This window comes from Aptenodytes patagonicus, chromosome 3 (genome assembly GCF_965638725.1).
Source record: "Aptenodytes patagonicus chromosome 3, bAptPat1.pri.cur, whole genome shotgun sequence".
Taxonomy (NCBI): domain Eukaryota; kingdom Metazoa; phylum Chordata; class Aves; order Sphenisciformes; family Spheniscidae; genus Aptenodytes; species Aptenodytes patagonicus.
The window spans coordinates 43,703,514-43,731,224 of NC_134951.1; the positions used below are offsets into that span (position 1 = coordinate 43,703,514).

Genomic DNA, 27,711 nt, shown 5'->3' on the forward strand with positions numbered 1-27,711 from the left:
TTTGTATCGGGGTTTGAAGGCATGAGTTTTTACTGGTTATTCTGGTGCAATTCTCCTGTAGCAAGACAGTTTGTTTGGTGATTTCTGCAAACATGGAAAGACAGTGAGGAGGCAAAGTGTGATACTGGAGGGGGGGCTTTAAAGGAGATCGTACAACTGATGGGCGCTCTGGAGAATAGGAGTGTGCAGGAAAACAAAATATGTTGGTCATAGTATTTTTTAAATCGGAGAAAGGAAAAAGTAACATGTATTACAAACCAGGGTAAAACAAATTTCATTAAATTTGGGCAGTAGAGTCTATAATAGAGACTCCAATAACCCAGGAGAGCTGGCAGAAGTACTAATATCTACCTGAAACCCTTTTGTAAGTTGCTTGTGTTGTTTCCTTTCCCTTGGGGTGAACTTCAGACGTAAAATAGATGCCTAGCCAGTTCCTAGGTCCCTGGTCCCAGTGGTTGCATCCACTGCTTTAAGTTAGTCAGCAAATGAAGAAACTCGAGGAGGTAATAGCAAACACCAGGACGCTGAGCAAGCACCACCGGCCTAGCCAACACAGAAATGCTAAAGGAAAGGGGTAATGCCAAAATCCATGGCGAAGGTCAAGATTTAAGTATCTGCCTTTCTTCAGAACTCCCAGCCTGTAGCCCTGTCCTGAAAGCAGGCGTTTAAGCTCTCTGTAAAGAGCACGGTTTCACCCTTTGGAAACGTACCGGTTGGTGCTGGGCCTTGCTGTGCAATAGCCCCATTACAGGTAGAGCGTGCAGTCCCTCATCCTCTGCACCAGGGGATGCAGACTCCCATCCTGGCCTCCCACCAGCATCTCCCTCTCTCTAGCCCAGTGAATATGGATGTTTTTCTTAAAGATGGAGTGCTTTCAACACAGCAGCGCTCTCATGGCAAGACAAGCTGGGTGACTACCGTAATCTCTGGGATGCTGCAGAAGAGCCAGCGGCCACCTCCTTCGCTGGCCTCGTTTCAAAGGGTGGTAGGCCTATCTGCAACTTGCGTGGAGCTTCTCCCAGCAAGTGTGCAACAAGGGTGCTCACAGAGCAAGAGAGAGGAGGGGAGACAGCTGCGTTAGGGGCTGCAGCAGTGCTGGGTATGTGCTACGCAACGACCTCCTTGGTGCCACCATGACTGCGGTGCCCTGTGGCGGCGTGCAAGCCGAGATGTCCGGGGCGCTGGAGTGGAAACGGCTGAGTTTGCGTTGCTTTCAGGGCTAGGCAGCAGCTGAGGAAGGGGATTTAAGACGCGCCATTGTAGACTTAAGTGCCTTACTTCTACCAAGCCTCACTTAAGCACCTAAATGTCTTCTTGATTTCGGGCCCACGTCTGCATTTAGGCAGACTCTGTTGTTTCTGTCAAGGTCACATTTGCGTGACACAGCACTGGAGTTCTCTCTCTTCATTGCTACTGATCTGCGGTCTGTTCCTAAGGCATAAATCACTTACAAATAGGATTGTCAGTTGTGCCCAACATAATAGTCTGGGCAGTTAATATGCATTTACTGGTGCAATTTCTCTCTGAGCCCCCTAATACCTTGCTAAAGGCAGAACTCCGGTGAGTGCTTTCAGAGGCAGTTATTTTAGCAATTAATAAAAAGATACACGAGTCAGTGATTACACTGTCTGAAAATTCACGCTGTGAAAAAAATATAACTCATCTGTTTAATCTGACTCCATAAGAGGCAAGATAGGGGTTTGCTCCTCTGCTAATGGGGAGGCAAGACAGGTTAGAAATGCAGTGGTGCAGGCAGTATTATTTATAGTTGGGCTATGCCATCTGTGGCTGGGTCGCTCAATGACTCACACGCAGAGGCCATTGCAATCTGGTGGTTCAGCTTCCACGGCACCTTAAGCAGTTTAAGGTTGACGTGTGTGCTGAGGCCCAAGGGAACGGTTGACCAGGTCCTGCCCTGCTGGCTGATGGGCCTGGGGGTGGTAGGGACCTTCACCAGGACATTGATACCTGCCATCTCTTCACTGGGAGGTGCCTCAGTCCAGGCGAGGCAGGGTTTGAGATATCCTTTGACACTCCCTGTTATGGGGATGAGGTCTTTATTTACCTGGTCAGGGTGCTGGTTGGACCTTACTATTAGATGCTTGGCTCTCCCCATGCTACCAGTTGGCAGGGATAGGTTGACGGATTACTTTCCACTTCACGGTAGTCAGATAAAATGACCTTTGCACTGTCCACATTACCCATTGCTGCAGTAGCAGTAGCTGTGCCAGTCATCAGTACCGTGCCCTATTGAAAGAGGGTGTTAAGTTCTTCACTGGCTTGTTAGCAAGCAGATTTCTGTGCAGTAATAGTTACTGGAAACTATCCAACACTTGCACTTCTGAGATGGTATATTTTGGACATTTTCCATAACATTTTTGTTATCTTTAAATTTGGAATAAATACGCAAGTTCAGAGAACTTGCAGTGCTGTCAGTTTTCCAATACTTCATGTTTTTCTGAAAGTCCCGGTTCCTGGAACCATTATTGTCTTTGTTCAAAATCTCTTAAAATACATTTCCGGCCTTAATAGGGACAAGAACAAAAGTAAAGATATGTGACCTCTAGAGACAAAACATAGATGGCAAATTAAAAAAAAAAAAAAAGTCCCCAACACAATTTTTAAAAATCAACTTCATGATTACAAGGCAATTTAATGATTTACTGGTGGTGGCAGTTGGCATTACGAGGATTACTGGCAGGTTGTGGTTGGCAATGCTCATTTTTCACTTATGGATTAATAACTATTTTGGTGTCATTAGCACAAAAGAACCCCACCAAGAGCAATTCTTGTCAGCTGCTAATTGCCTTTGAGAACAAATTATTCAAATTATCCAGTTATCTAAAGACTTGTAGACTGTAGGACAGAAAATACAGGAATTCCTCTAGTTTTAGTATTTAATAGAATGTGGTATTATCTGATAAAGATTTGTAGCAGAGAAATTTTCTATCTATTTAGGACTAGCTTCCTGCAAGCTTTTTTTCCTCAGGATACACTATGTATCTCTGCCCTGCATGTGTTTCTGGTGACCATTATCTAGATAAGCAGAAGTGGATTGCATTCCCATTCTGTTTATTCATCCCCCAAAAAGGTTGTGTGCAGCTTTGAAGCTGGTCTTCGTGCCTGGACTCAGGCTGTGCTTCAGCATTGCAGGTTCAAAGCAACTTCAAAGGAAAGCCAAGACCAGTTTTTGTGGCAGCAGTGGAGCTACTGCAGCTCATTTTCCCATCGGTTGGTGTCTTACATCCCTACACACTGCTGCATAAATCCTCCTATTCCCCCTCTTCTATCATGGTCTCACCAACATGCACATAAAAATATATAAGTAATCCCCGATGGGCAGGGCCAGTAGTTTGCGTCTCCCTAGTCTTCAGTTTCTGGAAGGCTTGTAGAAAATTAATTTTCAGCTTTCTAGCTCAGCAAATGAGTTCAACAGTTGTTAGAGGGGAGATAGATGGTTAGTCAGGCAAGATGACTGCATCAGCATAATTTCTTTTGGAAACTTGGCCATAAAGGAAATAAACGGATGTAAGAAACTTGCTTGTTGCTGCTACGTGGCAGGTCAATGAGAAATGAAAGTCATTTGGACCTCAAGATCGCTCAGTTGCTTGAATAAAATAAGTCGATGGTCTTGCAGTTGTGGTCCTCGTCATAAAATTGCCTCCACTCTTAGCACTAATTGGTAAATTCATCAGAGGTGCTGAAGAGACCGATCTCATCTCATACTCCTTATCCTAAGCAGGGCTGATGGAGCCATCAGAGCCAAAACAAGACAGCCTCATCTAGTTAGTGTAAGTACTGGAGCATCATTATGATGAATTACGACAGCCTATAATTCCCTTTAGTTCCCTATAGGTACTGTTAATTATTAGACAGGTAGTGCCAAATGTGTTAGATTTACTGCCTTCTAATACTACCATATTTTTAGAATGCTTCAGCGCTGTATATGGGATTGTGATGACTTGAAAATATCTGTAAACAGTTGGTTTGTAGCTCTCTGGTACTTTCAATAACTTCATTAATCTTGGAAACTTTAATGATAGCTGTTTATAGGGACTGTTTTCAAAGGCAGCTTGGATTTAACAGTAGGTGTGTTGAAGATGCAGCCCCTGTGTGTGAGGTGTGCATCTGCATTGAGTCAAAATGAGGTGGGTATGGTACTGATTACAAATTTGCTTCTTTTTGCAGGGTGATCAGACAGCATTGCACCGGGCTGCTGTCGTAGGGAACACCGATGTTATAGCAACTCTGATTCAAGAGGGGTGTGCTTTGGACAGACAAGACAAGGTAACAGGCAAAAGCAAAGCCCTGTGGGATGGCAGCCTTGCCAGCCAGTATTATTAAGGTCTCAGAGAGAAAGTTATGGTTTATACTCCTGAGTATCTCATGCTTTGAAAGTAATTGGAACCGTTACATCGAAAAAAAGGCTGTACCATCTCTTTAATATAAATTACTGATTTAGTTATTTTTTATATCAGGCTGATAGTTTTTGATTTAAGAGTCTGGTCTCAGCTCATTAATGGAAGAATTAAAGAAATGTACAACCATAGCATGCCCTACGCGAAACACTGCACAGTTTCCCTTGATTATCCCAGAAACTGAGAATCCCAGGCTGTAAATTTAGTTTGGGAGTAAATATAACTAATTCCAAGTTCCAAACAAAAGAAATAACAATATTTTTAGCCTCTTCTAAAAATAACACAGAAAATAAGCTAGAAGGAAAGGAAAATGTTTTATTTTTTAAGGGACCAGGTGGGGCGTGCAGCTGCTGTTTTCTGAATGTAATGTTACTCTGCATGTGGACACAGCACACTAACCTTCTCCTCTTGTGTGTGTGCTCTTCAGGATGGGAACACTGCTCTTCATGAAGCTTGTTGGCATGGATTCAGTCAGTCTGCCAAAGTGCTGGTTAAAGCAGGAGCCAACGTTCTTGCCAAGAACAAGGTGAGACCTACACCGGAGGAGCTTTCAGTCCTGGTGTAACATGGCTGATTCTCAGCACTGGAGATTTCTGGCCATGGCATTTCTCAGCAGGTGGGGGACCAGCTCCTGGTGGGATTTTTTTCTTCTTTTTTTGCATTTATTATACCTGGATGGTTCCTCCACAGGCATTAGGAAATTCTATTTTGACAGCTGATGCAGGAAGAATTCAATAGCACGTTGAATGATACATTAATTATGGCTGAGGAGCACTACAATTCCTGTGGAAATCTCCACGGTGCTCTAATTTATACCAAGCAGATTCATTGTGATTGGTGTGATTTAAAATGAAAATGAATTGTACTAATGGGAAAATGGCATTCAAAATCCATTTTTTTTTTCCAGAAATTAAACAGCCAAATGAATGTAAGCCACAGAGGGGAAAAAAAGTGTATCTTTTGTTAGAAAGTTCTTCCTAATACCTGAGTGCTCTTACCAAAATCTTGTAATGAACCTGGATTATCTTCCTTTTGGTATTTATAATACCTTGAGAGCAGTTTAGAGGAAGGAATAACAAAGCAAGCGGTTTTAGTTCCACTCTAATTGTAATACCTGTGGGACACTTGTCTTCGATTCACTAATTCAAAAGTTAATGGAATAGTCTAGGAAATGGCGGTAGCAGCCTATGGTGTGAGCTGAGTTAGGGTTTGGACCGCTGTGCTGATGGGTTGGTCAGATCACATGGTTAGCACCGTGTCCTTCGTTACAGGCAAGAGAGCTTTGGGATGGCTTTATGGAGTCTCTGAGCATTTTTTGGTAAATGTCTCTCTAAAACAACAGTTGAAAGAGGCTAGCAAAGAAAGGGAAGAAGGGAGACAGGTGGCTAAAGTCCCAGATTTGGAGTAAAAAAGCACATTGCCTGGACGTATTGTTTCTGTATGTGCACGTGTGCATATATGCAGTATATACGCATATGTTTGTACAATTGTGGTCACTTTGTGATCTGTAGTTACCTCATCTTTGATACTATTTTATGTGTATTCCTTCTTTTATATTGTTCCAACTTCCAATTTTTATTTTCTGTAATTATTTTTTGCTGTAATGTTCACCTAGATTTGTATCAGAGGTACTTTAGACAACTTCCCATGCCTACACGTAACAGACAATAGTGCTTGTCTTTATAGTCCTGTGAACCATTATACTCCATATGGCCGTGTATATGCGTACACTTATGTACAAAGGTGTGGGCTTAAGATGCAAGTCTGGTTATCCTGCATGCTTGGATGCCTCATGGTATTAGAAGATTTAGCTTACAATACAGCATATGTCAACTGTTTGGAGACAACTTCTCTTGGAAAGTATGTGCACAGAGTAGCTCAGCAAGGCTGATGTCTGAAGTATAACTGGCAGACTTTAATACTGCGTGAGCAGCTCCTGCACTGGTCTTTGATGTCTTATCCGCACAATCCTCTCCCTTTGCATTTCACAGTTTGGGTGTTTTTTAATGGACAGGGTCTTTTCTCAGGAGCGGCTGAAAAATGATGAAATTGTGCATGCTTGCACACATGCACGTGCTTCTACCCCTTCTGCTTTCAAGAAAAATGAAGAGCTTAATTCTGCTTAATCCCAAAATGGTTTCTCTGGTCTCTCAACTTTTTACATTACTGCCAACAAAGCATGATCTTTCTGACAGCTTTTCTGGCAACCAGGGCTGAGTGCCATGTGCAGGAGCACCCTACAGACTGTTGACTTACACCTGGGCATTGTGCGATTTTGGCTGGATGGGACAGATACGGGCTGCTAGATTTGCCAAATCCTGCTAAGCAGCAGAAGATGGGAGGGATTTGACTGTATTTTCTGTAACTCCTGGTTAATATCTCCTGGGACTGCTTGGGGAATGCTTGTATGGATGCACTTCCTGCAGCACAGCACCTTGAGCACAGTATATAAAAGAGCAATGCAATTGAAGATGGCTTCTATATTAAGTGAAATGCAGAGGCCAGGCAGGACACCTGGGATTTTAAAGGCAAGTCAGGCAGGCATTTGAGGAATGGGACAACATGTGGGTAAACCACCTGGGTAGCCGTATTCCTCCTGTGCAGCAATCACCCTGGAGATGCAGTTTATTTTCAGTCAAGTTGGCTTAATAAAAACTCTTCCACTGTAATAGATCATCCCGTGAGATCAGTTGTAGCCTTCTTTTTAGACCCTCCATCAGTCTGTACATTCCAGTGAAGATTCAGTAGACCAGCGAAGACCCCCAGATCGGTACAACTCGGACCCACTCTCCCTCTCACAGAAGCTGGTGAGAGATTGGTCACCCTGTGGGAGGCGAGCCAGGGTGAGCCTGCTCTGTGAGCCCTGACCCCAGGCACCAGCACTCTGACTTCTCCCAGCATCGAGGTCCTCGCCCATCACCTACTGCACAGGACCTCTCTGCCTTCCCACCAGGGCCAACCTTCTGAACAGCAAATGATAAAGACATTGCAGAGGCTTTTCAGAGATAAACCCAGGAGGGAAAAAGTTTACACTTAAATGCAATTTAGCTGAGAAAGAAAATGTTTGCCTGCCACAGCTTAGAGACTACATTCAGGCCTGAAATAGACTGTAACGTGGAACTGAAGACCTAAGACCACATCTAAGAGTAGGCCTTTTGTAATTCAAACCCTGCAGCTTTGATCTGTGTCTTGAAAGCACAGGGCACAAATTAAAGGACATAATCAAGCCGAACAGACAGCCTAGTAAGCATGGGAAACCTTTTTACCTGAGCTGATTACATTTCTAGCTCCCAAGAGCCAAAATCCCCAAACATTTTCAGGCCAACAAAAGCCAAATGCTGTCAGAAAGACTTGTCAGACCAATAAAATCCTTCACAGTGTTAGAAAGACAAGCAAACTCTTCTTTGATTTCTGTCCATAAAAACTGCATGTTTGCTTCTTTCAGGAACCTTAGCATGTGATTCTCTGGGGTTTGGGTGGCTTTTTTTCCCCCGTCTCATTTTGGCTGGAGGCTGGCATGCTTTCTGAACATTGAAGCTTCCCGATAGCCTAAAATCTGCATCCTGCCCTGTGAGAGCACCTACAGACCCAGCCAGACTTGGAGCTGGTTTGTGTTACAGTCGTAAAGAAACAGAAATCTTGTCTGCCTAACACCCTGCAGCAGTCGTGGCCGACGTTGCTTGAGTTTGCCCAAAACATAAGAATTATATTTCTTTAAATTAAATACTTGATAGTGCTGTTTGATATTAATGAACCAGACAGTTTCTAGAGTCTTTGCTTCCTGCAAACAGACTTGAGCAATGCAGATATTGTTAGACTGTCCAATTTCTGCCTTTACATCTCAGATAAATCATTTCCAGGATGGAGAGGGTATTTCAGTCTCCAGGTTCATTCAGCTCATGTCTTCAGGAAAATGGCAGTGACAGTATCCCAGCCCTGGGTGAATCTTCTTGTGGGAAGACCTGTGAGGTTTTATTTTTTAATGCTTATGTCCAATTTCTAAATACGGCTTTTATATTTTCCTGTATTTCTCTAAGGCAGGTAACACACCTCTTCACCTGGCTTGCCAGAATAGCCATTCCCAGAGTACTCGTGTTTTGTTACTTGGAGGATCTCGAGCAGACCTCAAAAATAATGTGAGTTTTGAAAAGAACACGTTCATTTTTTTGTGCCTTTGTTTTATCTATATTGCTTTAACTTGTAGAAATACTCAGAAATGCTTTAAGCTCTGATTTTTATTATAAATGCTATTGAAAAAAACCACTAACAAACCATTGTATACATCATGTACATGATGTACAGGAATGCTTTTGATAGGACTGAGCGATGCACTACTTGTACCCATCTCTTGAGTGGGGATGGAAGGAGCCAAAGGGGGTTTTGCTGTTGCACAGAGCGAGGCAGCTGGTCCTTTGCTGCTTTTTGTGGTCCTGATGGCCTGACCCATATTACTGTCATGCAATTCCGCAAAAGGGTTCCTCTCTCAAAAAGATGGAAATCTTCAAGGAGTTTTGTGCCAGAGCAGGGAAAGCCTTCAGACCTGCCCTCACTAAGACAGATAATATGTATGTACTGAGTGTTGGTCTGTCAAATGAGGTAGATTCAAGGTGACTTCAATTTCAGACAGCTTTCCTCCTATTTTATAATGATTCTGCCGTGACAAAGGAAAAAAAAAAAATCTACAAAAGGAAGCCAGATGTTTTTGTCCCTGCTTGATAACAAGGTGGGCAGAGGCACACAGAAATGGAAACCCGTGGGGCTCTGCTCCCAGTCCCAGCTGCACATGTGCCGCCCCTCGTGGGGATGCTGCTCTGGCCTCCACTCCTCATGTTTTCTTCATTATGTGCAACACAGAGTTGAGTTTCCAAATCACATTGGTTTGCAGTTCAGAAGAACAGATTTAATGTAAAAATATAAATCAGGTTTTGTAGTGCAGTAAACCAGCATTTTATAACTCCAGTACTTCCCGTCAGTGGTTAAAGAATTCGTACTCCTACCTTGCCTGACCCCAGCTCTTGCTAAACCTTCCCACCCATGACAGTAGATTCTGTACTGCGGAGAAGACAGCATTGCTCTTCAGCGTGTGGCATTTACTGCTCTTTTTGGTTTAATAGGATTATTTCATCCCTGAACACCATGACAAGTGCAAGCTTTCTTACTGCGATTACATGCTCAGAGCTTTGTTTCTGTTTGCAGGCAGGAGATACCTGTCTGCATGTGGCTGCTCGTTATAATCACTTGCCCATCGTTAGGGTGCTGCTCAGTGCTTTCTGTTCTGTCCATGAAAAGAACCAGGTCAGTGCATGAACCTCATTGTGACTCCGCGCCCTTTGCATACGGCTAGTTGTTGGAAAGAGGGATTCCTACCCAAGGAATCCCACTTCTCTCTGTGTTTCACTGTACCACCAAGGGCCTGAGCTTTTAAGAACAGCCTTAAAGTAATGGCGTATCAGTGGTTTATTATTTTGCCATCGCATTTGCATCATTTCTTTAAAGCATTGCCTATTGATGAGGTTCTGCAGTCGTATGTTGGTGTAGAAAGGGTGTTTGGGACAGGGGTAGCGGTGTAGGTGTAGGGGTTGGCGCTCCTGAGTCCTTACCAGTTCTGTGCAGAGCAGGACTAGGCAAGAGACTCAGTCATTTTATGGGGTTCCATTTTCTCCTCTGTAACGAGGTTTTAATGATCCTACGGCCATTACAGAGACATTGTGAAGCAGAACTCACTAATGTTCAGATGCTACATAAGTGTGAATTTCTCTGGAATACTTTTCTTTGCTGCATTTTGCAGTAGTGGGAATTAAAAAGACTTAAAAGTGAAGAAAAAGTATGCTTTAAATTTAAAGTAATGATCAGTCTAACCTAAGATTAATCATCCATAGTTGGTTTATAGGGAAGTACCTGATTGCTGTACCTATAGCATAGCCTAACTGGGTGGTAGAAGGGAATGGATTTAGTACATTAGAATTTGTTAAATCTGCTAAATAAACAGATTATGTGGTGCTTAACCTCATCGTCTCATGTTCCTGGGAAATTTTCCATGTGTAGTTGAGGATCATAAAGATGTTTTCTGATTTGTACATTTAATCTTGTTTCTTAGATAGGAGATATTGCAGCAAACAAAATGGGTCTCAGCATGTTAAATTTACTATGTAATTTTATTTGGAAATGAGTTTTTTAACTTGCAAAATGAGCTACTGAATATTAACTGGTGTGAACCTGGCCCGGAAAGACACCACTTTCCTTTATTCCCCAGTGCTACCTGAAGTTGTTCCATATTTGCACATATGATTTTATTTATGAACATGCCTCATCCCAGTTAGCAACAAGCAATAGATTTCCACTAGTCTTGAGGAGATCTAATTTTCTGAAGGAGAAATGCAAGGCAAAGGGGACAGGAGGGCATTATATGCACGTGTCCAGTCTGCCTTGAACAGCTGCTGGCTCTGTTACTAGTGCCCAAATCTGATCACAGCCGTCTTCACCTCACTGCACCGGGACAAGGGCAGGGCAGTGTGTTAGTGCTGGACCCGGATCGCCTCCTGGCTTTGGTCCAAAAACTGTTTCTCTTGAGGAATCTCATGAAAGGAACACCAGCCATCTCGCTGCTAGTACTTACCTGATTATTTCTGAGTAATGTGATACACGACCACGTGCACACCAAATAATCAAACCTGAAAGAAAAAAAAAAAACAAAACGAGAAGGTTGTGGTGGGAAAACCAGTCCTGCCCTCAGATGTCGTATCCGTTTGCTGGCGGTAGAGCTGGGCTGTCTCCAAGCTGTGTCGTGTGTCACTTAGTTTAGTTAAACCAGATCACCAGTGCCCCAGCTGCATTTCTCAAAACCAGGCTGAAGTAGCTCCTTGCCCGCTCCTGTCCCCTTCCTCCCAGCTCTGCTTTTTTTATTGACCAGGCCTTATTTAAGCTTAGTTGTTGCATCAGTAAGTGTAGGTCTTTCGACTTCTGAGCATCTTTTAGGAAGGTGTGATTTCTGCAGGGTGAGACCCAAGGATGTGTGTTACACGGTTGCTTTCTGCTTTGTAACTTGCAGGCAGGAGATACTGCACTCCATGTAGCTGCTGCTCTAAATCACAGGAAGGTGGTTAAGCTGTTGCTGGAAGCAGGGGCTGATGCATCTGTTGTCAACAATGTAAGTAGGATGTGGAGTTTCTTTGGTATTTTGTATTGGAATCAGAATCATAGAATGGTTTGGGTTGGGAGGGTCCTTAAAGATCATCTAGTCCAACCCCCCTGCTGTGGTCAGGGACACCTTCCACTGGACCAGGTTGCTCAGAGCCCCATCCAACCTGGCCTTGAACACTTCCAGGGATGGGGCATCCGCAACTTCTCCGGGCAACCTGTTCCAGTGCCTCACCACCCTCACAGTAAAATATTTCTTCCTAATATCTAATCTAAATCTACCCTCTTTCAGTTTAAAACCGTTACCCCTCGTCCTATCATTACCAGCTATTACCTACACTCCCTGATAAAGAGTCCCTCCCCATCTTTCCTGTAGGCCCCCTTTAAGTACTGGAAGGCTGCTATAAGGTCTCCCCGGAGCCTTCTCTTCTCTAGGCTAAACAACCCCAACTCTCTCTCTCAATGCAGACTCTCTTCAACAGTCTCTCTAGTGTTGGTAGAAAATATTGGGTGTTAGAGTTGAATTAAATCTGGGTAAATGAAAGCAGTTAGTCACTATGCTGCTGTGCACAGAGCATGCGCTAACCTCGGGTGGAGAAATTCCACATTTCCAGCAGCTTGTGTTTTGAAGGAAATGCCGTTTTCTTTTTCCTCTCAGGCAGGTCAGACCCCTCTAGAGGTTGCCAGACAGCACAATAACCCTGAGGTTGCGCTCCTCCTCACTAAAGCATCACAGGTAGGTTACAAATCACTCCCCAGCACACATAAACACATGGAGCTGAGGCCAGTTACCCTAGAGGGGACATATCCCCTGGTCCTTAACCTTCTGCTGTGAAAGGTGCCTACGTTTCTGCTGGCATTGTGTGCTGGCCTCAGGTCTATTGACATGGAGCCTTTCAGTCTGCAAGCCCAGCAAGGTGTGCAGATTAAGCCTCAGTTTTAAGCACTGGCAGAGCTCCTGGCTGTCCTGACTGGCAGAGGACGGAGCAGCCAGAGGCACTTGTGCTCTGCGGTTGCCCTGTACCCAAAAGCTCCCAGGTTGTGTCCCTCTGCTGCCTGCCTCAGACTTCTCCCACCCCCCAAGATGGTTGCTCGCACTGGAAGATGCTTTGAAATGGGGACAAAATGTCCCATTTATACTCTGCTGCTGTGTATGAAATGCTACAACGCTCTTCAGGCCGGAAGGCACGTGGGAGGGCTCTGTATTCTGGTATGAGACCAGGTGTGATCCCTGCCCTGCTCCTCCTTGTCACCTCTGAGAAGGGCTTGGCTTGGCAACCAGCCCAGGGACACAGGAGGACACAGGAGGAGGCTCTCACCCCTCCAAGGGACAGCAAAGTGCCCTGATGGACTTAGCTGTGAAAACACACCACCACTGAGCTAGGAACACCCACATTGCTTGGCCCATCAGCATCCCTCTGGCAGTGCACTTCCTTTTATGTATCGCCTTTTAGTAGAGGTGAGAAAGGTCTGCTCTGTTGCTTGGCTTCTGTGGTAGGAAAGAGTGTGACGCCACTGACTAACAGTGTGGTCTGCCTTCAGGTCTCGCGCTTTAACCGTGGAAGAAGCCTGAGGAAGAAGAGAGAGAGGCTGAAGGAAGAAAGGCGAGCTCAGTCGGTACCACGGGATGAAGTGGTACAGAGCAAGGTACAGCCCAGCATTACCAGCTACATCTGCTGCAAGGAGGGAGCGTAAATAAAACCCATCAGGACTAAATCTGTTTGGAGCCATCACTTGCGCATGACCACGGCAGCTGTCTGAGGCAGTCTGTCGTGCTTTGCTGCTAAAGAGTTACCCACTCATGTGTGCAGAGCAGCTTAAAACTGGGAAATTGAAGAAAAGGCACCTTTTCCCCATCTCTGCAACTGCTCTGAACTCCCTGTCTTTGCTTCAAGCAGGGCAGCGTCTCAGCTGCTGACGACACACCGAGCAGCGACCAGCCACCACAGAGGAAGAGCGATCTGAAGGATGAACCCCGCTCAACCTCACCAGATCCCAAAGGGAAGAAGAGCAAAAAGAAAAAGCCAAAGGAAAAGGTATCAGTAGATTTAAAACAGCAGAAAAGGGATAGTTGTTAAGCAGTAATACAGGTGTCCCTTCAGCGTGTCGGTGAGTCAGGGCAGCAGCCCCGGCGTGCTCACGGGGCAGAGGTAGCCTTCAGACAAAACCGATTTCTGGTGGGGAAATTCTGCTGTTAAGGGTCACACGAACCAGATTTGTGTGGAAATCTGGTTATTGTGCTGACAGACACCGAGGTTGTGGCCAGGCACTGCAGCTGGATTGGTGTTTTAATCAGGTTTTTGCTGTAATTGTCACGATGGATTTGTCCCGTTCCCACCAGGAATAGTTTACCAGGGGACTCATAAATAGGGAAAACGTTGTGTGTATTTTATGCAGGTTTCAGCACTCTCGGACCCCATCTCCCCAGCTGACCAGCAGACACTCCCTCAGCCCCAGCAAAATGTGCCTAAGCGCAGAAGTAAGCATCACTGCTCCTCTCCGCCCCCTCCCCACGAGGTCCGAGCCTACCAGCTGTACACGCTCTATCGAGGAAAGGATGGGAAGGTGATGCAGGTGAGCCGGCCGCTGCCCTCGTGGAGGGAGACACGGGGAGCAGCACTTGCCAGTCGAGGCACAGTTAGCTAACGGATAGAAAACGCACTAAATTAACTGCACTCTTAAGGGTATGAAATCACGACTGTGGATTTGTTTTCCCTGTCTAGGCTTCAGCTGCATTTTGGCCTGAAGTCTAGTAAACAATAAGCTGGTTTTGTGTGTGCTAAGGAAGACATACTTAACTAGTTTTGATCTACAAAGTACTTCCTTTTTGGAGATAAGGTGTGAACAGTGATTGGAAACGACACTTTTTTGGAACTTTTACGATACACTTTGAAATATTAAGATTTCCAACAGGAAATGCAAAGAGCTTTGCCAGTGAAAATAAACAAAAGCAGTGTGCGAACACTGAAGCTTACTACCTGAACCAAGAGCCTGAGTACGCTCAATACATTTTGTTTCAGTTCTGTTTATTGCAACATGTCTTTGGCGATTCTAGAATTACTGGAGGCAGGAGCTGCACAGAAATTGGTTCACAAATAAACCTGGAGTTACCAGCTCGTGTGCATTTATTCCAGTTTAGAGACTGATATTTTACTCATTTTATTATGTAAGTATTTACCAGTACACATTTCTAAAGAAGCATGAAAGCAGTCAGCAAATTACCCTGTAGACATTGTAAACGTCTATATTGTTGTTTTTTTAATATTGCCCTCCTGTACCTCTGGGAGGTCAATCCTTTCATTTCCTTAGCTTCTCACATCCATCCACCAGCTCTCCTCGGTCCCTTGCTGTAGTTAAGAAGTTCAGCAGATTCTGAAGATCACTGAAGTCAGACTTCAAAGGTTTTACTGGCCATATTTCCCAACATCGCGCTGTGTAAGGCTTGGGAAATTTCCAGACAGGGGCATTATGGGATTATCCTAATAGCAGACATGAGGAAGGATGGAGGACCTTTCATATGTTAAAAGCAGCATCTCCCTGCCCCTAGGATCTGATGGTAGGAGGATGGGCCAGTAGGGAAGACTTGGGGAGCAGGAAGAAAGATGCAGAGAGCAGATAGGATTTGTATACAAATCTAATCTATTCACAAAGATTAGCTTAATAGAGCTAGACTCCCTTATAGTATTTCCTGAAATACGTGACACTCCTCTCTCCCCTTTTTTGCTCGGCTGTCTTCTTTGATGCCCTCAGGCACTGAATAGCAAACAGAATTTCTTAAGTACATGTACTTCTGAAGCTTTCTTGAGTGCTCAGCAAACCACTTGCCTTCCCCTGCCAAGGGACTAACCCCCAATTTCTGAAACAGTACTGCAGGGCCAAAGGAGAGAGGGAGGCTCCTCTGCAGACAGGTTCAGAGGAGACGCTTTGGGCTCCTGACTCACCCCCCTGAAGGAGCCCATTCCTGCCTGCGGACTGCAGAGGAAGCCGATGAGGATTAGCTGTCCTCGCTTAAGGGAGCCTTTTGTGACCATCTCCCCGAGAGATTTAAATGTGGTCAGTGCAGCTCCCTTTGCAGAGGAGCCTTGGGATGGTGTCATGCAGGTCAAAGGAAGGCAGCGGTGTGCAGAGCAGATACGGGTCAGCTGAATGCCAGCAGGGTGAAGGCAGACAGGAGCAGTGAGACCTTGCCATACAGTACAGGGGAGGAAAAACAAAAAAGGCACATTATTGGCATTAGATTAAAAAACAAATGCACACAAACCCACACACATCCACAAAATCAGATTTTTTTTTGTACAATTCAGAATTACAGCATCGAGACACGGGGTGTAGGCCTGTAATGTGGTATCCCCTCATACAGCACACAGTACCATGGCACACGTGATCTGAGCTCATTGATGCTTGTAGCCCCAGTGAAATCAACACTGCTGTGTGTTAGGATGTCCATATAAATCAGATCAATCCTTTTCTGGTCTGTGCTTTTCCAATTAATAGCCTGTTGGCTGAGCTACTGTAAGGTGTTATCAGGAGGGTGAGATACAGTAGATGGTACAGAAGAACCCAAGACTGACTCAAGGAGGCTGTGATAATGTTGCAAGTGCACTAAGAGGACAGCGGGATGCAGCAGGTAAACGTATTACTCCTTTCAGGCACCGATAAATGGATGTCGTTGTGAGCCCCTGATAAATAAACTGGAGAATCAGCTGGAGGCAACGGTGGAAGAGATAAAAGCTGAGTTTGGGACAGTACAAGATAAGATGAATGTTAAGCTGGGCCAGATGGAAAGCAAAACTCAACATCAAGTAAGAATATGACCTGGAGGTCTGCTTGCCTACATGACTATTAGAAACATATCCTTAGCTTAATGAGTATTTTCATTGTCATGATTCGTTTATTGCTTCTTGTGTTGTAAAAACGAACCTGAAAGCTAATACTCAAGACCAAGGAACTGTGACATTCCACAGGGATCTAATGTTGCAAACCAGGGTCTTGAGAAAAACACATTTAATGTGTTAAGTGGCTTCCGGTGCTTCTTTAGACAATAAATCTAAACTGCTTGAGGCCCTAAGAGGGAAACCTAAAGACAGAAGGCAGTCCTACAGCTGGTCGGTTCATAATTGGAAAAATCCCTCTTGCTGAATTCTGTTTGCACTGAGATTCAAGATCCTCTAAATTATTTTTTATTTTTAATGTAATTGTTATTCATCGATAATTTTGTGATTGAACCTTTTTGCAAGCTACATCTAATTGTAGTTGGCAGCATTCCTAGAAATGAAGACTGAAAGACAGACTGTACTTTGACTTACAAGGTTCACAGATGGGGGCTTTGTTTGGTTTTTAACATGATCATCTCAGCTAAATTGTGTTGTTTTCCACAGCTCCGTGTTTTAGACAAGCTTATGGCTGAGCGGCTGTCCGCAGAGAGAACAGAGTGCCTTCACCGCCTGCAACAGCACACTGAGCTGGAAAAAAATGAGGGGGAGAAACGGCAGGTAGGGCTTGAAACACCTACTCCCTGTTCGCTCAGATGGATCAGCTCAAGAGTTTCGTTCCAGCAGGCAGGGAGAATACTGGAGATTTATCTCATCTGTTGAAACAGGCAAAGGAACTTCAAAGAACAACTTATTCCTATCCACCACCTTAATCTCTAAACCAAACTTATAAAGCTTTTGCATTAGAAGTGAGGAATGTGAAATCCAGTCCCACTGTCATAATTTAAGTTGGTGGGTCTGAAGTGTGGGATCGATAACAAAATATCTTTTTTCTAACATAGTGCTTTGCAAAAATTCCTACCGCTAAATTTTTAACAGTTGTGCTTTTTAGTTAAAGGACGTCTGCAGGAACGTCTGCAAACAGGAACAAAGGCTTAAGATCTGTGGTGTTCCTTTTACTTCTCATCCATTTGGTTGTGCGCCCTGGGAATCTTTCCCTTCTCCTCTGTCTGATCTTTTTTTTTCCCCATGCATTAAAAGGCTGCAGTTCTTCCCTCTGACTTTGGCAACAGTGCGCCATCTCCAAGCTGTGTATTACTGCCAATAGGCAAGTTCTTTTTGTATGCTTGTTTAACCAGCATTACAAGAATAACTGTTCCCGTGGAGATCCAGCTCTTGCCCCTCTAGCTTCTGCACAAACTCACCATTAAAACATGCTAAGAAATTTATATTTCTCTACTCACATAGGTAAACTTAAAATACAATTAATTTTCTCATTATTGGTATTTGTCTAAGCATTGAGAAATACACTTTGTGCTAGTAAAAGGTCATGACTTTTGTAAGACAGTTCCAAATCTGTGGTAAAAGCCTGGCAGCTGTTATAATCCTAGCATAAGCTACTGATCAAGGTACTTCGGTCTAACATTCGCAATACACTTTTCTCCAAAGAAAAGTACTTCTCAAACTAAGGCAGCTTTAGTTTTTATTTCATAGTAAGAGACATAAGTATTATATTGGCTTCCGAATGTCTGAGCTTGTGCTCCATCTCCTTGCAATCTCCATTTAAGAAATGAGATACTGGAGTGATACATCAGGTGAACTGAAATTACCATTAAGCGGTATCAGCCGTTCCTGTTCTGTTGGGTCTAATTGAAACTACTGGAAAAACTGAGTTGGGCTTTACTAAACGCATGGCCTAAATGTCCATGCACATAGGAGGGCCTGACCTAAATTCGTGATGTCATATGAACAAGAGGGTAAAAGAGCTACTCATATTTTAAATGATTACTGGCAAATGCCTCTGCACCTGACACTTATTAAGCACCTCTGTAATTTGAAAGCCGTTAGTAATTTATCATTTAGAGTTGGACTCATCTTTATCACCGAATGAACAGAGCAGCAGAGGTTGGTAATGGTATAAAGCTGTGTCCCAGAAGCGTCTAATTTGAATTTCACTCTTCAAAATGGCAGCTTTGACCACACGTGATGTTCCTTGCACCTAGCAAGTACCATTGACTGTATGATTAAACAAGTCAGCCTTGATCGGAGGACTCAGAGTTGCATTTGAAGTAGCACATTCAAATCTAAGAGGGGGTAGCTTGGACTAAAGAGGGTGCCTTTCATTAGCTAATGCATGGTTCTTCATCTTTTCTGATTTGCAGTCCTTTAAATATTCCCAGTGGCAGCACGCATATCTGTACAGGGAGTCTAAGCCCACAGATACCAGGCTTGCTTCCCTTTGTCCCTGCCACACGTCCTCAGCAGCCCAGGAACCATAGGATCTAATCATAGGATCATCTAACTTACAGTCTCTTTCTCATAGATTTCCTTGGTCGATGAGCTGAAGACTTGGTGCATGTTGAAGATTCAGAATCTGGAGCTCAAGCTTTCTGGAGATTCCAGGTCATCAAGACCAAAATCAACTTTGTCCACTTGTGAGTCCCTCACTGAGACCCTGGATACTGAGAACAACCCCCACAGTGCCAAGGACTGTAAAGCCAACCAGCCCATGCTGCAGTCAGAGGGCTCCCACCAGCATTCCTGTATCACGCTCCCAAACAGCCTCTTGGAAGATGGGGGAAGGAGCAGAGTCCAGATGCCGGAACAGAGCTTTGGGCAACAGTTTTGCATTCAACAAGATGGTGCGTCAGGTACAACCTTGTCAGGTACTTAGAGGCCATATTCATTCAAAGGCGAGCTAATTAACTGAGGGATACCTGTATTAATACCACAGATATTAATTCTGGCTGTGTGCTTTCCTCCATCCATGTGCATAATGTCTTGGGATTAGAATACACTTCAAGGCAACCACTGGGAATATTGTAAGACATGGTTGGGTGGAATTCCAGTAGCTCTTCCTGATGCTTCCATGTCACTGTGTCTTTGAAGCCAAGTTTTTTGATGCTCTGAATAACTCTGTTTTCTGAAATTTCTCCAGCTTCCCAGTCAGAATTGCTCCCACCCCATTGTCTGTCAGGAAGGTGTGCAGATTATCCAAAGTCTGCTGAAGAAAGTGTATTCTATTTAGTGCTTTTCAGATGTGTGGAACCTCTAATGGCAGGGTGCAAGGATGTGAACCTAAAATACTCATTTCCCTTGTTAATATTCAAACTGCAAGGATATAGAATAAACCTCCCACTGTTTCCTCTTTCCTTGAACCAAAGTCTGTTTAATTATTAGTTCATTTGACAAGAACAAAAACAGCTGAGAACATTCAAGGCCGTTCAGGGAATGTGGCCACCCGAAGATATGAAGACCTTGGTTCAAGCCACCTCTCTGTGCTTGGCCAGGGAAGCTTCTGAGGAAAAAAGAAATGGGCAGGATGCCCAGGTCTCCACAGCCAAGGAGAGCGCTATTGAAGCCCTGGGCTTCTGTAAGCCCCCCAGAGCTATCAGTGCCCTGGGGGGCATTGTATATGCCCCCCAAAACACTATGCAAAGTAAACAGACATGGACATGGATACCCCATCAGACTAGAAAGGCAGAAGACCACACAGGAGATCTTGTGGCAGCATGAACAGTTGGCATGCATTGAACAGTTCAGGAGCATCAAAATGTGTTATCTTTGCAAAATTAGTGGGGCTTCAGTTCCAGTAGAAGCAGGGGGTTCATAAATATCAGCAGACATAAACTACTTTGGGAATCTAGCCTGATCTTTGTTACACGTCCTTCTGGTGACGTCCTTTGATTGTTGTCAGTCTGTAGTCCCGCAGCCGCAATGCAGTGCCTCTCTGCCTGAGCCAGCTTTTCTCTTTTAATGACTCTCTGTTGTATCACCTGACTGTGAAGATGCGATAAACTAATACAAGCCTCTACAATGTACACACAGCACGGTACATGGGAAACCGCATCGTTCATCGAACAATGAGGATTTCTGAATGCTAAAATAAATGTCCAGAGCTTTTCTAAATACATATGTATATATTTTATTCTGTAGGTACAGAGCAACAGTTAATCGTTGGCGGACCAGTTTCTTCTGCCCCTGCTCAAGACGTCAGGCCAAAGGACAAAGCTGTTAGTGCCAGCACGTTCCACAGGTTCCAGCAGGAGCTGCCCTCCTCTGAGCTTTTGGGGTCCAAGTTAAGACACGTTAAGGTTCAAGCTGCTTTGCAGCCCTTGACTGAACCTGCAAAGGCTGAACCACAGAGCGGCTACTTCATTGACAAAGGAACTCAGACAAAGAAGTCCAGCAAAAGTGGGCAGTCAAGGCACAAAGCTCTGCACCACGCCACCGGGGCACATCACAGCCAGGAGCAGCAGCCCTCCGCCCTGCCTGCGGGACAGCCGCCTGCCCCTCCGCTGAGAAACACCTCCCAGGCCCTGGAGATAACACAGTACTTCTTCGAGGCTGTTTCCACACAGATGGAGAAGTGGTATGAACGGAAGATAGAAGAAGCCCGGTGCCAAGCTAATCAGAAAGCGCAGCAAGACAAAGCTGCGCTCAAGGAACATATTAAAAGCTTAGAAGAGGAGCTCAGCAAATTAAGGACTAAGGTGCAGAAAGAGAGCTAGCATCTACCAAGCAGGTAAAGACAAGCAATGCGACTCATTTTGGAACCCGCTGTACAGGAATCTGGAATATTGTTAGATATATGCATTTGTAGTGCCTGGTACATCCAAACAAAATGCTCTTTTTCAGGAGTAGAAATAACTTTGGAAACTCCAGAACCGAGGAGAATTCATATGCAGACTGTACTGATGACAACGAGATGCTGCAGATTAGATCCTTCCTTTGTTATTTCCAAGAGTCCGTTAAATATTGCACTCTCAATTTCCAGGTGCTGCTTGAAAACACACTGCATTAGAAACCAAAATTGCTTTCTGAAAAAGGAAATTTCCTTATTTCCACATAGGTCATGTGTGGCTAGAGGGTTTCACTGTATGCTACATGTAAACACGTGGTGATACCAATACTGAAATAAATCCAGGATGTTTGAGAGCTTTTGACAGAAATTCCTTAGTGATGAAGGGCTGTTGATACTATTTTAGATACTGCCCACGGCCTCCCTGTAGTCAGGGGAGAGAGGCTACAGAACCAACTCAAATTACAAGCCCGCGTAGGTGACAGGTGCAGGCTTCCAGCCGGGAGAGGCCAGGCTCCCACCGGGTGCGATGCTAAGGTGACTCATCCCATTAGGTACAGAGGCTGTGGTTGCCACCTTGCTTTTCTTTTGGTTTTACATTATTAAAACAAATGCTAAATTAGGTTTGTCTTTTTTTTAATGGTGTCCTGGTTGCAAAGCTCCTTGTGGTTACATGGTTGTTGGGGCCGTACTCGAGTAATCTGACCGAGAAGTTTTGTTTAGGGCATGGATGGCAAATATTTTACCATAACCATGCTCTACCTGTTAGGTATAATTTTTATATAAAACTTTTTTCCTTCAAGCAGCAAATGGCTGAATTCTCTACTACTGAAGAAGCTTGAAAAAGTTCTTTAGATAAAGAAGTGAAAGCTTGGTTCCCTGTACTCAGATGTTTCTTCTTCTGCAGAGTCAGGATTTTCTCCCAGACACCTTGTCCAGACTGTCTTCCTTCGTTCCTCTGAATGATTCCTCTCTGTTTTTTCCCTTGTATCTCTAAAAAGAGAGGCCGGGCCCTGGTGGATCTGCAGGTCTTAGGACTGCTTTCATAAACAGTCCCACAAAATAGAACTCAACGCCATTTTACAGTTTTTATGGATGCCTTTTGTTATAAAATCAAAACTTAGAATGAGCAATGTCGTCCAGGCTGACAGACTCCAAATAAACCAGAGGCACCGTAACTTGTTGCGTCTGCACCCCTTTAGGGTTTCCTCCTTAACCTCTGAGAAGGCTCCATCAGATTCTGTCAGAAAAGTAAGTTTACTTAACAGATCATGATAGAACCACTGTTCAAAACCAATTTGGATACAGGATAGTACTGTTATGCCAAGGAGAAAGAGATTTTTTTTCTGTACCGAGGAGCCCTAAAATCAATACAAAATACTTTACAGTATTGAACACACCATTGACTAATCAGTAATTAAGCTTTCGTCTTCTTAGCAGATGTATAAAGCAAAGAAAATTGTATTATATAACAATATTTTTAAAGCACCTGTTAATGCACTATCAAGACAAGAAAAGTCTATCTGCTGTTATGGAAACACTAGTTTTATTGCTCTGACTTCTGTAGTCTAAAATAGACACTTTCATACGTTTACAGTTTTGTTTAAGCTACTGTAGGAACGCAGAGGCACGCTATTTAAGTTTTGTATCATCTTGATAAAGTGAATGTTTTGCCAAGCAATTAAAATAAGCGTTGCTCAGAAGTCTGTGTTGCTTGGAAGTCTGTGGTGTCATGTTTTTTCTAGCCAGAGAAAATTGACAAAATCCCCTCGTTTCCTCGGAAGGGGAAGCAGAAAATTTGGACTTTGACTTCTAAGCTTTTGCGTTTGTGGCTGTAGAACGTGGAAAGGGGGTCTACCGTCTGTCCCGAGGGAGGCTGCGGGGACCGACTGCCACCTGTTAGCTGATGCACGCACCCACCGTTTCGGAAGTTACTGGCACAGGGCCGAGTTGCGCAGCTGATCACACACACGCTCCCGAGCTTGCGCGAGTGCCAGGGCAACGGAAAGGCTATGGCGTTAGCTAATCTGCTCCACGTACGAACTACACTACCAAGGTAGCCATTGGAGCGGTAATGTGCAGTAACTAAGGGAGCAGTAATTTAAGACAGTAACTTGGCTGCAGAGTACTGATTTCAGAGGTTTTCTGAAGCCAACAAGGGTACTGTAAAACAAAGGGAGGCATTTTCTGCTAATTGCTTTCTACTTCCCTCTGTAGTCCTCCCTCCTTCAAAACTACTACAGTTGAAGGACTTCCTTACAAAATACCCGTATTACCTACCCTTCTCCGCAGCGCACACTTGGAGTAAATTTACATACCCTAGCAGTCTGTACTTGGGCTCCTCAAGGCTTCTGGCAGGCAATTTTATCTTGACAAGCCCACAAAGCAGTGGAAGTGACAGGCAGCAGCACTCAGGAGGTCAGTGGCTGTCCAGGGCACTGCCTGTCAAGATCTATTCCTGGGTTATGTGGCCACAACCTGGAAACGTAGGAACTGGAGTCAAATGAGTAAGGCAGACTCAGGGGTCCGAATGGAAAGCGCTGCGATGAGGCGGCAGGGGAAAGGCTCCTAATTAAGGAGCAGAAATCAAACCACTGGCTGAAGGGAAAGGGAAGGCTACGTTTAAGAACAAGCCGACACTGATTATGGCTTTGTTTAGGCAAACTTCCTTTCTAAACAGCATTTTCTGGTCACGTAAAAAATCTATCCCCAACACACTAACGTTCTGTCAGTGTATTCTACCAGAAAACGTTAAGAAAATGTAGATCCTTAACAAAATATTTAGACATACCTATTTTTCACTGACTGATGAGAAGCTCAAAGGCTTCTGTCTGTACAAACCTCAACTCTTTAGCAGCCTCACTGGTTGCCTGAGCCGCATCCTTTACTGCAAAGCTAAATAAACATCATAGGAAAGGATTCTACAATGACTTTCAGAAGAATAATTAGGAAAAAAAAACCCCACGGCATTCTTTCTTGTTAAGCAGCAACTTTTTGCGAAGCAGCTTTGCTGAAGTGTGTAGCTTTGAAGACCCTTCGTTTGGCTGCAGCAGGAAGCATACTTCCTGCACCCGAGTGGGGTCTTCCTTCCTCCCGGTAGCCTGGAAGGGGAATACTGTCCCTTCCCTTGTGCCAGCGGCAGCACGGACCGGACTTGCTGTCAGGCAGTCCGGCTCACGAACTGGGCAGAAAGCCGCCTGGGCAAGGGGAGGTGGCTCCCCGAGCGAACTGTAATAGCGGGGCGGGAGAGGGAAGGGTTCCTGCCTCTCTTGAAACCACAACCTAAACTGCCCACAGCTACTGGATAGTCAGCTAGCTATCTACTGTTGTCTGGCTGTTTATGTTGAGACAATCCCAGACTCGCCTTGGCATTTTTAAATTATATGGGGGGGGTGGGAGAGATATACTGTAATTCACAGGAAGGTAAGAACAGTTGCACGCTAACAATTAGAAGTGGAGTAATACGGCATTTGGAAAAACAGACGACAGTATTTGCAGTTAGTATTCTCTATTTCTAATTCTACTTTATACTGACTTTTAAATACTAACTTGAATGTAATCTTGTTAACTTGGTAATAACTGTTTCTGGGGCTAAAATCTCTCATTTTCATATATAAAGACCTCCCCTTTTAAGTTTTATTCAGCTATAACTGAAAATCAACATCTACATACAAAACATTTCCTTAATGTTTTATCATGTTTATTTGTTTTGGGCCCATTTGTTTATCCCAAATGCTTTTCTAATCCCAAATTTTGGTAAAAATCCTTGGCACAGTACAGAAAGAGCTGTTACCACTATGAATATTACCACTTGAGTTACCACAATAGAAAACAGACAAAATAATCTAGCTTCTATTTATTTTCCATTTCCTTGGCGTAACACTGCTGTTGTAATTTTTGGTGCTTTCTGCTTTTCCTACAGCACATGCTACATCATCCATTCAGGTCGTTAAAGTCCTTTGTGTCTGAGTGATTTCCACACGGGAGGGTAACCAAACCGAGAAGAGGAAGGGGAAGGGGAAAAACCAAACAAAAAAACCCCACTGCGGTAGATTCCACCTTCAAACATGACCAGGTTGTCAGCAAAGGCTGCTATTATAACCACATTGCGGAAAAAATACCATGCTTGTTCGCAGCAGATGAAAGTCCAGCTGTCAACAAAATTGAGATCAGGATTTTGCCAGCTTAAGCGTTCTTTGAAGTTCCTGAAGTTGCATGTTGCCCTGAGTAATCATCATCCTGATTGCGTCCTATAAAACAAAATGGAATCTACTGAACTGCACGTCCGTACACAGCACAGGCTTTACACAAGCACGCAGATTTTAACCCATTAAAATACATACAACTCTTACCAGCACTATTGTGATCTATTTATTTCTGTTAAGTAACACTATAGTCACTGAGATGGTTAAAAAACAGGTGCATAAATGAATTAATTTTCTCCAATTCCTTAATGATGTGTTTGGGGGCTGGTTATGGCTTTGCTTTAAAACTCAGTTTCGAACTGGATTTGAACCCCTAATAATGTTTTCTTTACGCCTCTGTGTCTACCGCCTTTGCAAGGAAGTAGCAACAGCTGCACGTGGGCATTATGGAGACGGGTGCTTTACAGCCCAAGTGGACGTTTCTCTCAACGTTATTTTTATCCAAGTACTGTAATGCTTTGTCTGCATAATTCAGCCACCAATTCCTTGAGCACTGGCTAGAAAAAGGAACAAACTAGAAAGCAGAGGACAGGAGACATACGAGAAATGTAAAGGTTTCTGCATTTCATACATGCTTCATATCCACAACCATCCAATTTGACTGTGTTCAGCTTGAATATAGTTGAAATTAAAGATGAAAAAAAGAAGCTATAGAAAGCTTGACCATTAATAAGTTTGCTAGTTATCGTATTATTCAATACAATTTTTCTGATTTGTGGTTTGAGTAAGCAGGATTTGTCTGGTTTTTAGCTTTTTAATTCCAGATTATTATCTGGAAATCACGCAAACATTACTACCGCCAACAGGGGGGATAATATTTAGAGATGCTGAATTATTCTTCACATAAATGCTTCTTAAGAGACAGTAACAACAGGAGCCTTCTTACCAGTCTAGAAGTGACACCTACAAAACAAACCCACGTGACAAAGCACAGGACCGCACACTGATCATTCCCGAGGGCAGGCGGTCAGGGTTGCGGGTTCCCGACCCTCACCTCTTCTGTAGCACCTTTATTTCTTCTGAATTCCTCCCTGGTCCAGTCCTTTAAATACTGGCGATCTGCTTCTGCAGGGACCTCACGAATAGCCCGCAGGATCTTCCTGTATAACTGAAGAACCTGCTGTCGCCTCAGGAACTGGGAAGGAGAGAGGGAAGTCTATCCCCTGTCCCAGGACAATCTATTGAGAGCTGTACCCTCAGCGGCTTTGTTTGCTTTGAGGGACATTTAAATGAACACCAAGTTCCCCATCGCCTTTTCTAAACCATGCAGCATGGCCTTAGATCCCAGTCCAAGAAGCTCAGAGTTCGTACAAAGGAACAGCCCAAATGTGGAACACGTTTCGGTGCCCAAGGCTAGCTGTACGCACAAAGGGCAGCGTTTAGAAGGGCGAGCGCCAGCTCACCCTCCCGGCCGCCTAGGAGGACTGCCCGCCCGCCGCCGCGGCCCACAGCGCAGCTCCCGCCGACCGGCCGCTTCCCTCTGCCTCGCTGCTGCCGTTTGCCACCAACGGCGGGGGGCCCCTGCGAGGGGGTCCTGTCAGGACTGCGGCTGCCGGGCAGCGGGCACGGCGCAGCCGGGGAGCGGCAGCAGCCCGGAGGAGAGCGCGGCCCCCGCAACCCGCCGCCCCCGGGGTCGGCCCGGCGAGCCCCCCGCCCAGCCCGCCGCCGGACGAGGCCCGCTGGGCCAGCCCCGCCACCCCCCGCCCCAGGCGGGCGAGAGGAGGCCTGAGCCGCCCGCTCGTACCTGCTTCAGGGTGAGCGCGCTCGGCGGGAGGCGGCTGGCGGCCATGACGCGCAGCTCCGCCTCTCCCGCCGAGCCCTCCCCGGGCGGGCGGGACCCACCGGCGGCCATTTCCTGGGCCTCTGGCGCGGAGCTGCGGGCAGCCCGGGAGAGCTCGCTCCGAAAGAGGCCACCGTGCCAGCAGCCAGTGCTGGTCGGGGGAGGACACCCACCCACCCCCCCCACACACACACAGGGAGGCCCGTCTTGGCCGAGCTCGCTCAGCCCTGCGAGGTGGCCGTCTCGCCTCTCCCGCTGCGAGCAAACGGAGAGAAGGTGGGCGCTCCCGCCCAGAGCAACCACGGCGCTAAAGCCGGAGCCAGTCCCAAGGACCCGTGGCAGAACCAGTCAGTGCCTGCTGGGCTGCGGGAAGCCAGAGATAATCAGTAAGAGGCACAGAAATTGAACCAGAGTAACCAGAGGCCATGGGGCTGTTCATAAAGGTTCCTCTTTTGTTTTCTTTCTTCCAAAACTGCAACCAAGCTCCAGCAACAAAACAAGCCCCAAGTAATAAACAGTACCCTAGCACTTCACGGAAGGGTTGGTGGAAGGCCAGTGCTTTGAAGACTGATGTAGCTATAAGAATACGCATTTAGGATCAAATTAGAGCAGTGCAGTAAGATCTAGAAGTCAGCTGAGCAATTCCAGGACACTAAGC

General features: G+C 45.0%; 2 protein-coding genes across 7 annotated transcripts in view; one reads left to right on the plus strand and one right to left on the minus strand.

Moving 5' to 3' along the window:
* The window catches only part of ANKRD6 (ankyrin repeat domain 6), a 119,165-nt gene extending 96,399 nt beyond the window's left edge, over positions 1-22,766 (plus strand). For 4 of the 6 annotated variants that reach the window (XM_076333223.1, XM_076333225.1, XM_076333226.1 and 1 more), the window contains 13 exons: positions 4,189-4,287; positions 4,846-4,944; positions 8,456-8,554; positions 9,615-9,713; positions 11,467-11,565; positions 12,214-12,291; positions 13,098-13,202; positions 13,454-13,591; positions 13,953-14,129; positions 16,205-16,357; positions 16,934-17,047; positions 18,810-19,152; positions 20,423-22,766. In XM_076333223.1, coding sequence (XP_076189338.1) covers positions 4,189-4,287; positions 4,846-4,944; positions 8,456-8,554; positions 9,615-9,713; positions 11,467-11,565; positions 12,214-12,291; positions 13,098-13,202; positions 13,454-13,591; positions 13,953-14,129; positions 16,205-16,357; positions 16,934-17,047; positions 18,810-19,152; positions 20,423-20,997 — 2,178 coding nt within the window. In that variant the 3' untranslated portion in view covers positions 20,998-22,766. The remainder of the gene's footprint in view (positions 1-4,188; positions 4,288-4,845; positions 4,945-8,455; positions 8,555-9,614; positions 9,714-11,466; positions 11,566-12,213; positions 12,292-13,097; positions 13,203-13,453; positions 13,592-13,952; positions 14,130-16,204; positions 16,358-16,933; positions 17,048-18,809; positions 19,153-20,422) is intronic. The other 2 variants (XM_076333222.1, XM_076333227.1) reach the window with 2 other exon arrangements.
* Positions 22,767-24,909: 2,143 nt separating this feature from the next.
* Positions 24,910-27,169, minus strand: LYRM2 (LYR motif containing 2). Its single transcript, XM_076333228.1, has 3 exons — positions 27,018-27,169; positions 26,268-26,408; positions 24,910-25,318 (listed from the first exon to the last, which is right to left on the minus strand). Exons 1-3 carry the CDS (start codon positions 27,123-27,125, stop codon positions 25,238-25,240), a joined length of 330 nt encoding a protein of 109 aa, XP_076189343.1. The 5' UTR covers positions 27,126-27,169; the 3' UTR covers positions 24,910-25,237.
* Positions 27,170-27,711: the final 542 nt, after the last annotated feature.

Bases quoted from the DNA above. Each gene is read 5' to 3' on its own strand.
- LYRM2 (XM_076333228.1), bottom strand. From the start codon at position 27,125: ATGGCCGCCGGTGGGTCCCGCCCGCCCGGGGAGGGCTCGGCGGGAGAG. The intron at 26,409-27,017 runs GTACGAGCGGGC...TCTCCTTCCCAG, and splicing joins GCGCGCTCACCCTGAAGCAG to TTCCTGAGGCGACAGCAGGT. The intron at 25,319-26,267 runs GTGAGGGTCGGG...TTTGTTTTATAG, and splicing joins ATAAAGGTGCTACAGAAGAG to GACGCAATCAGGATGATGAT.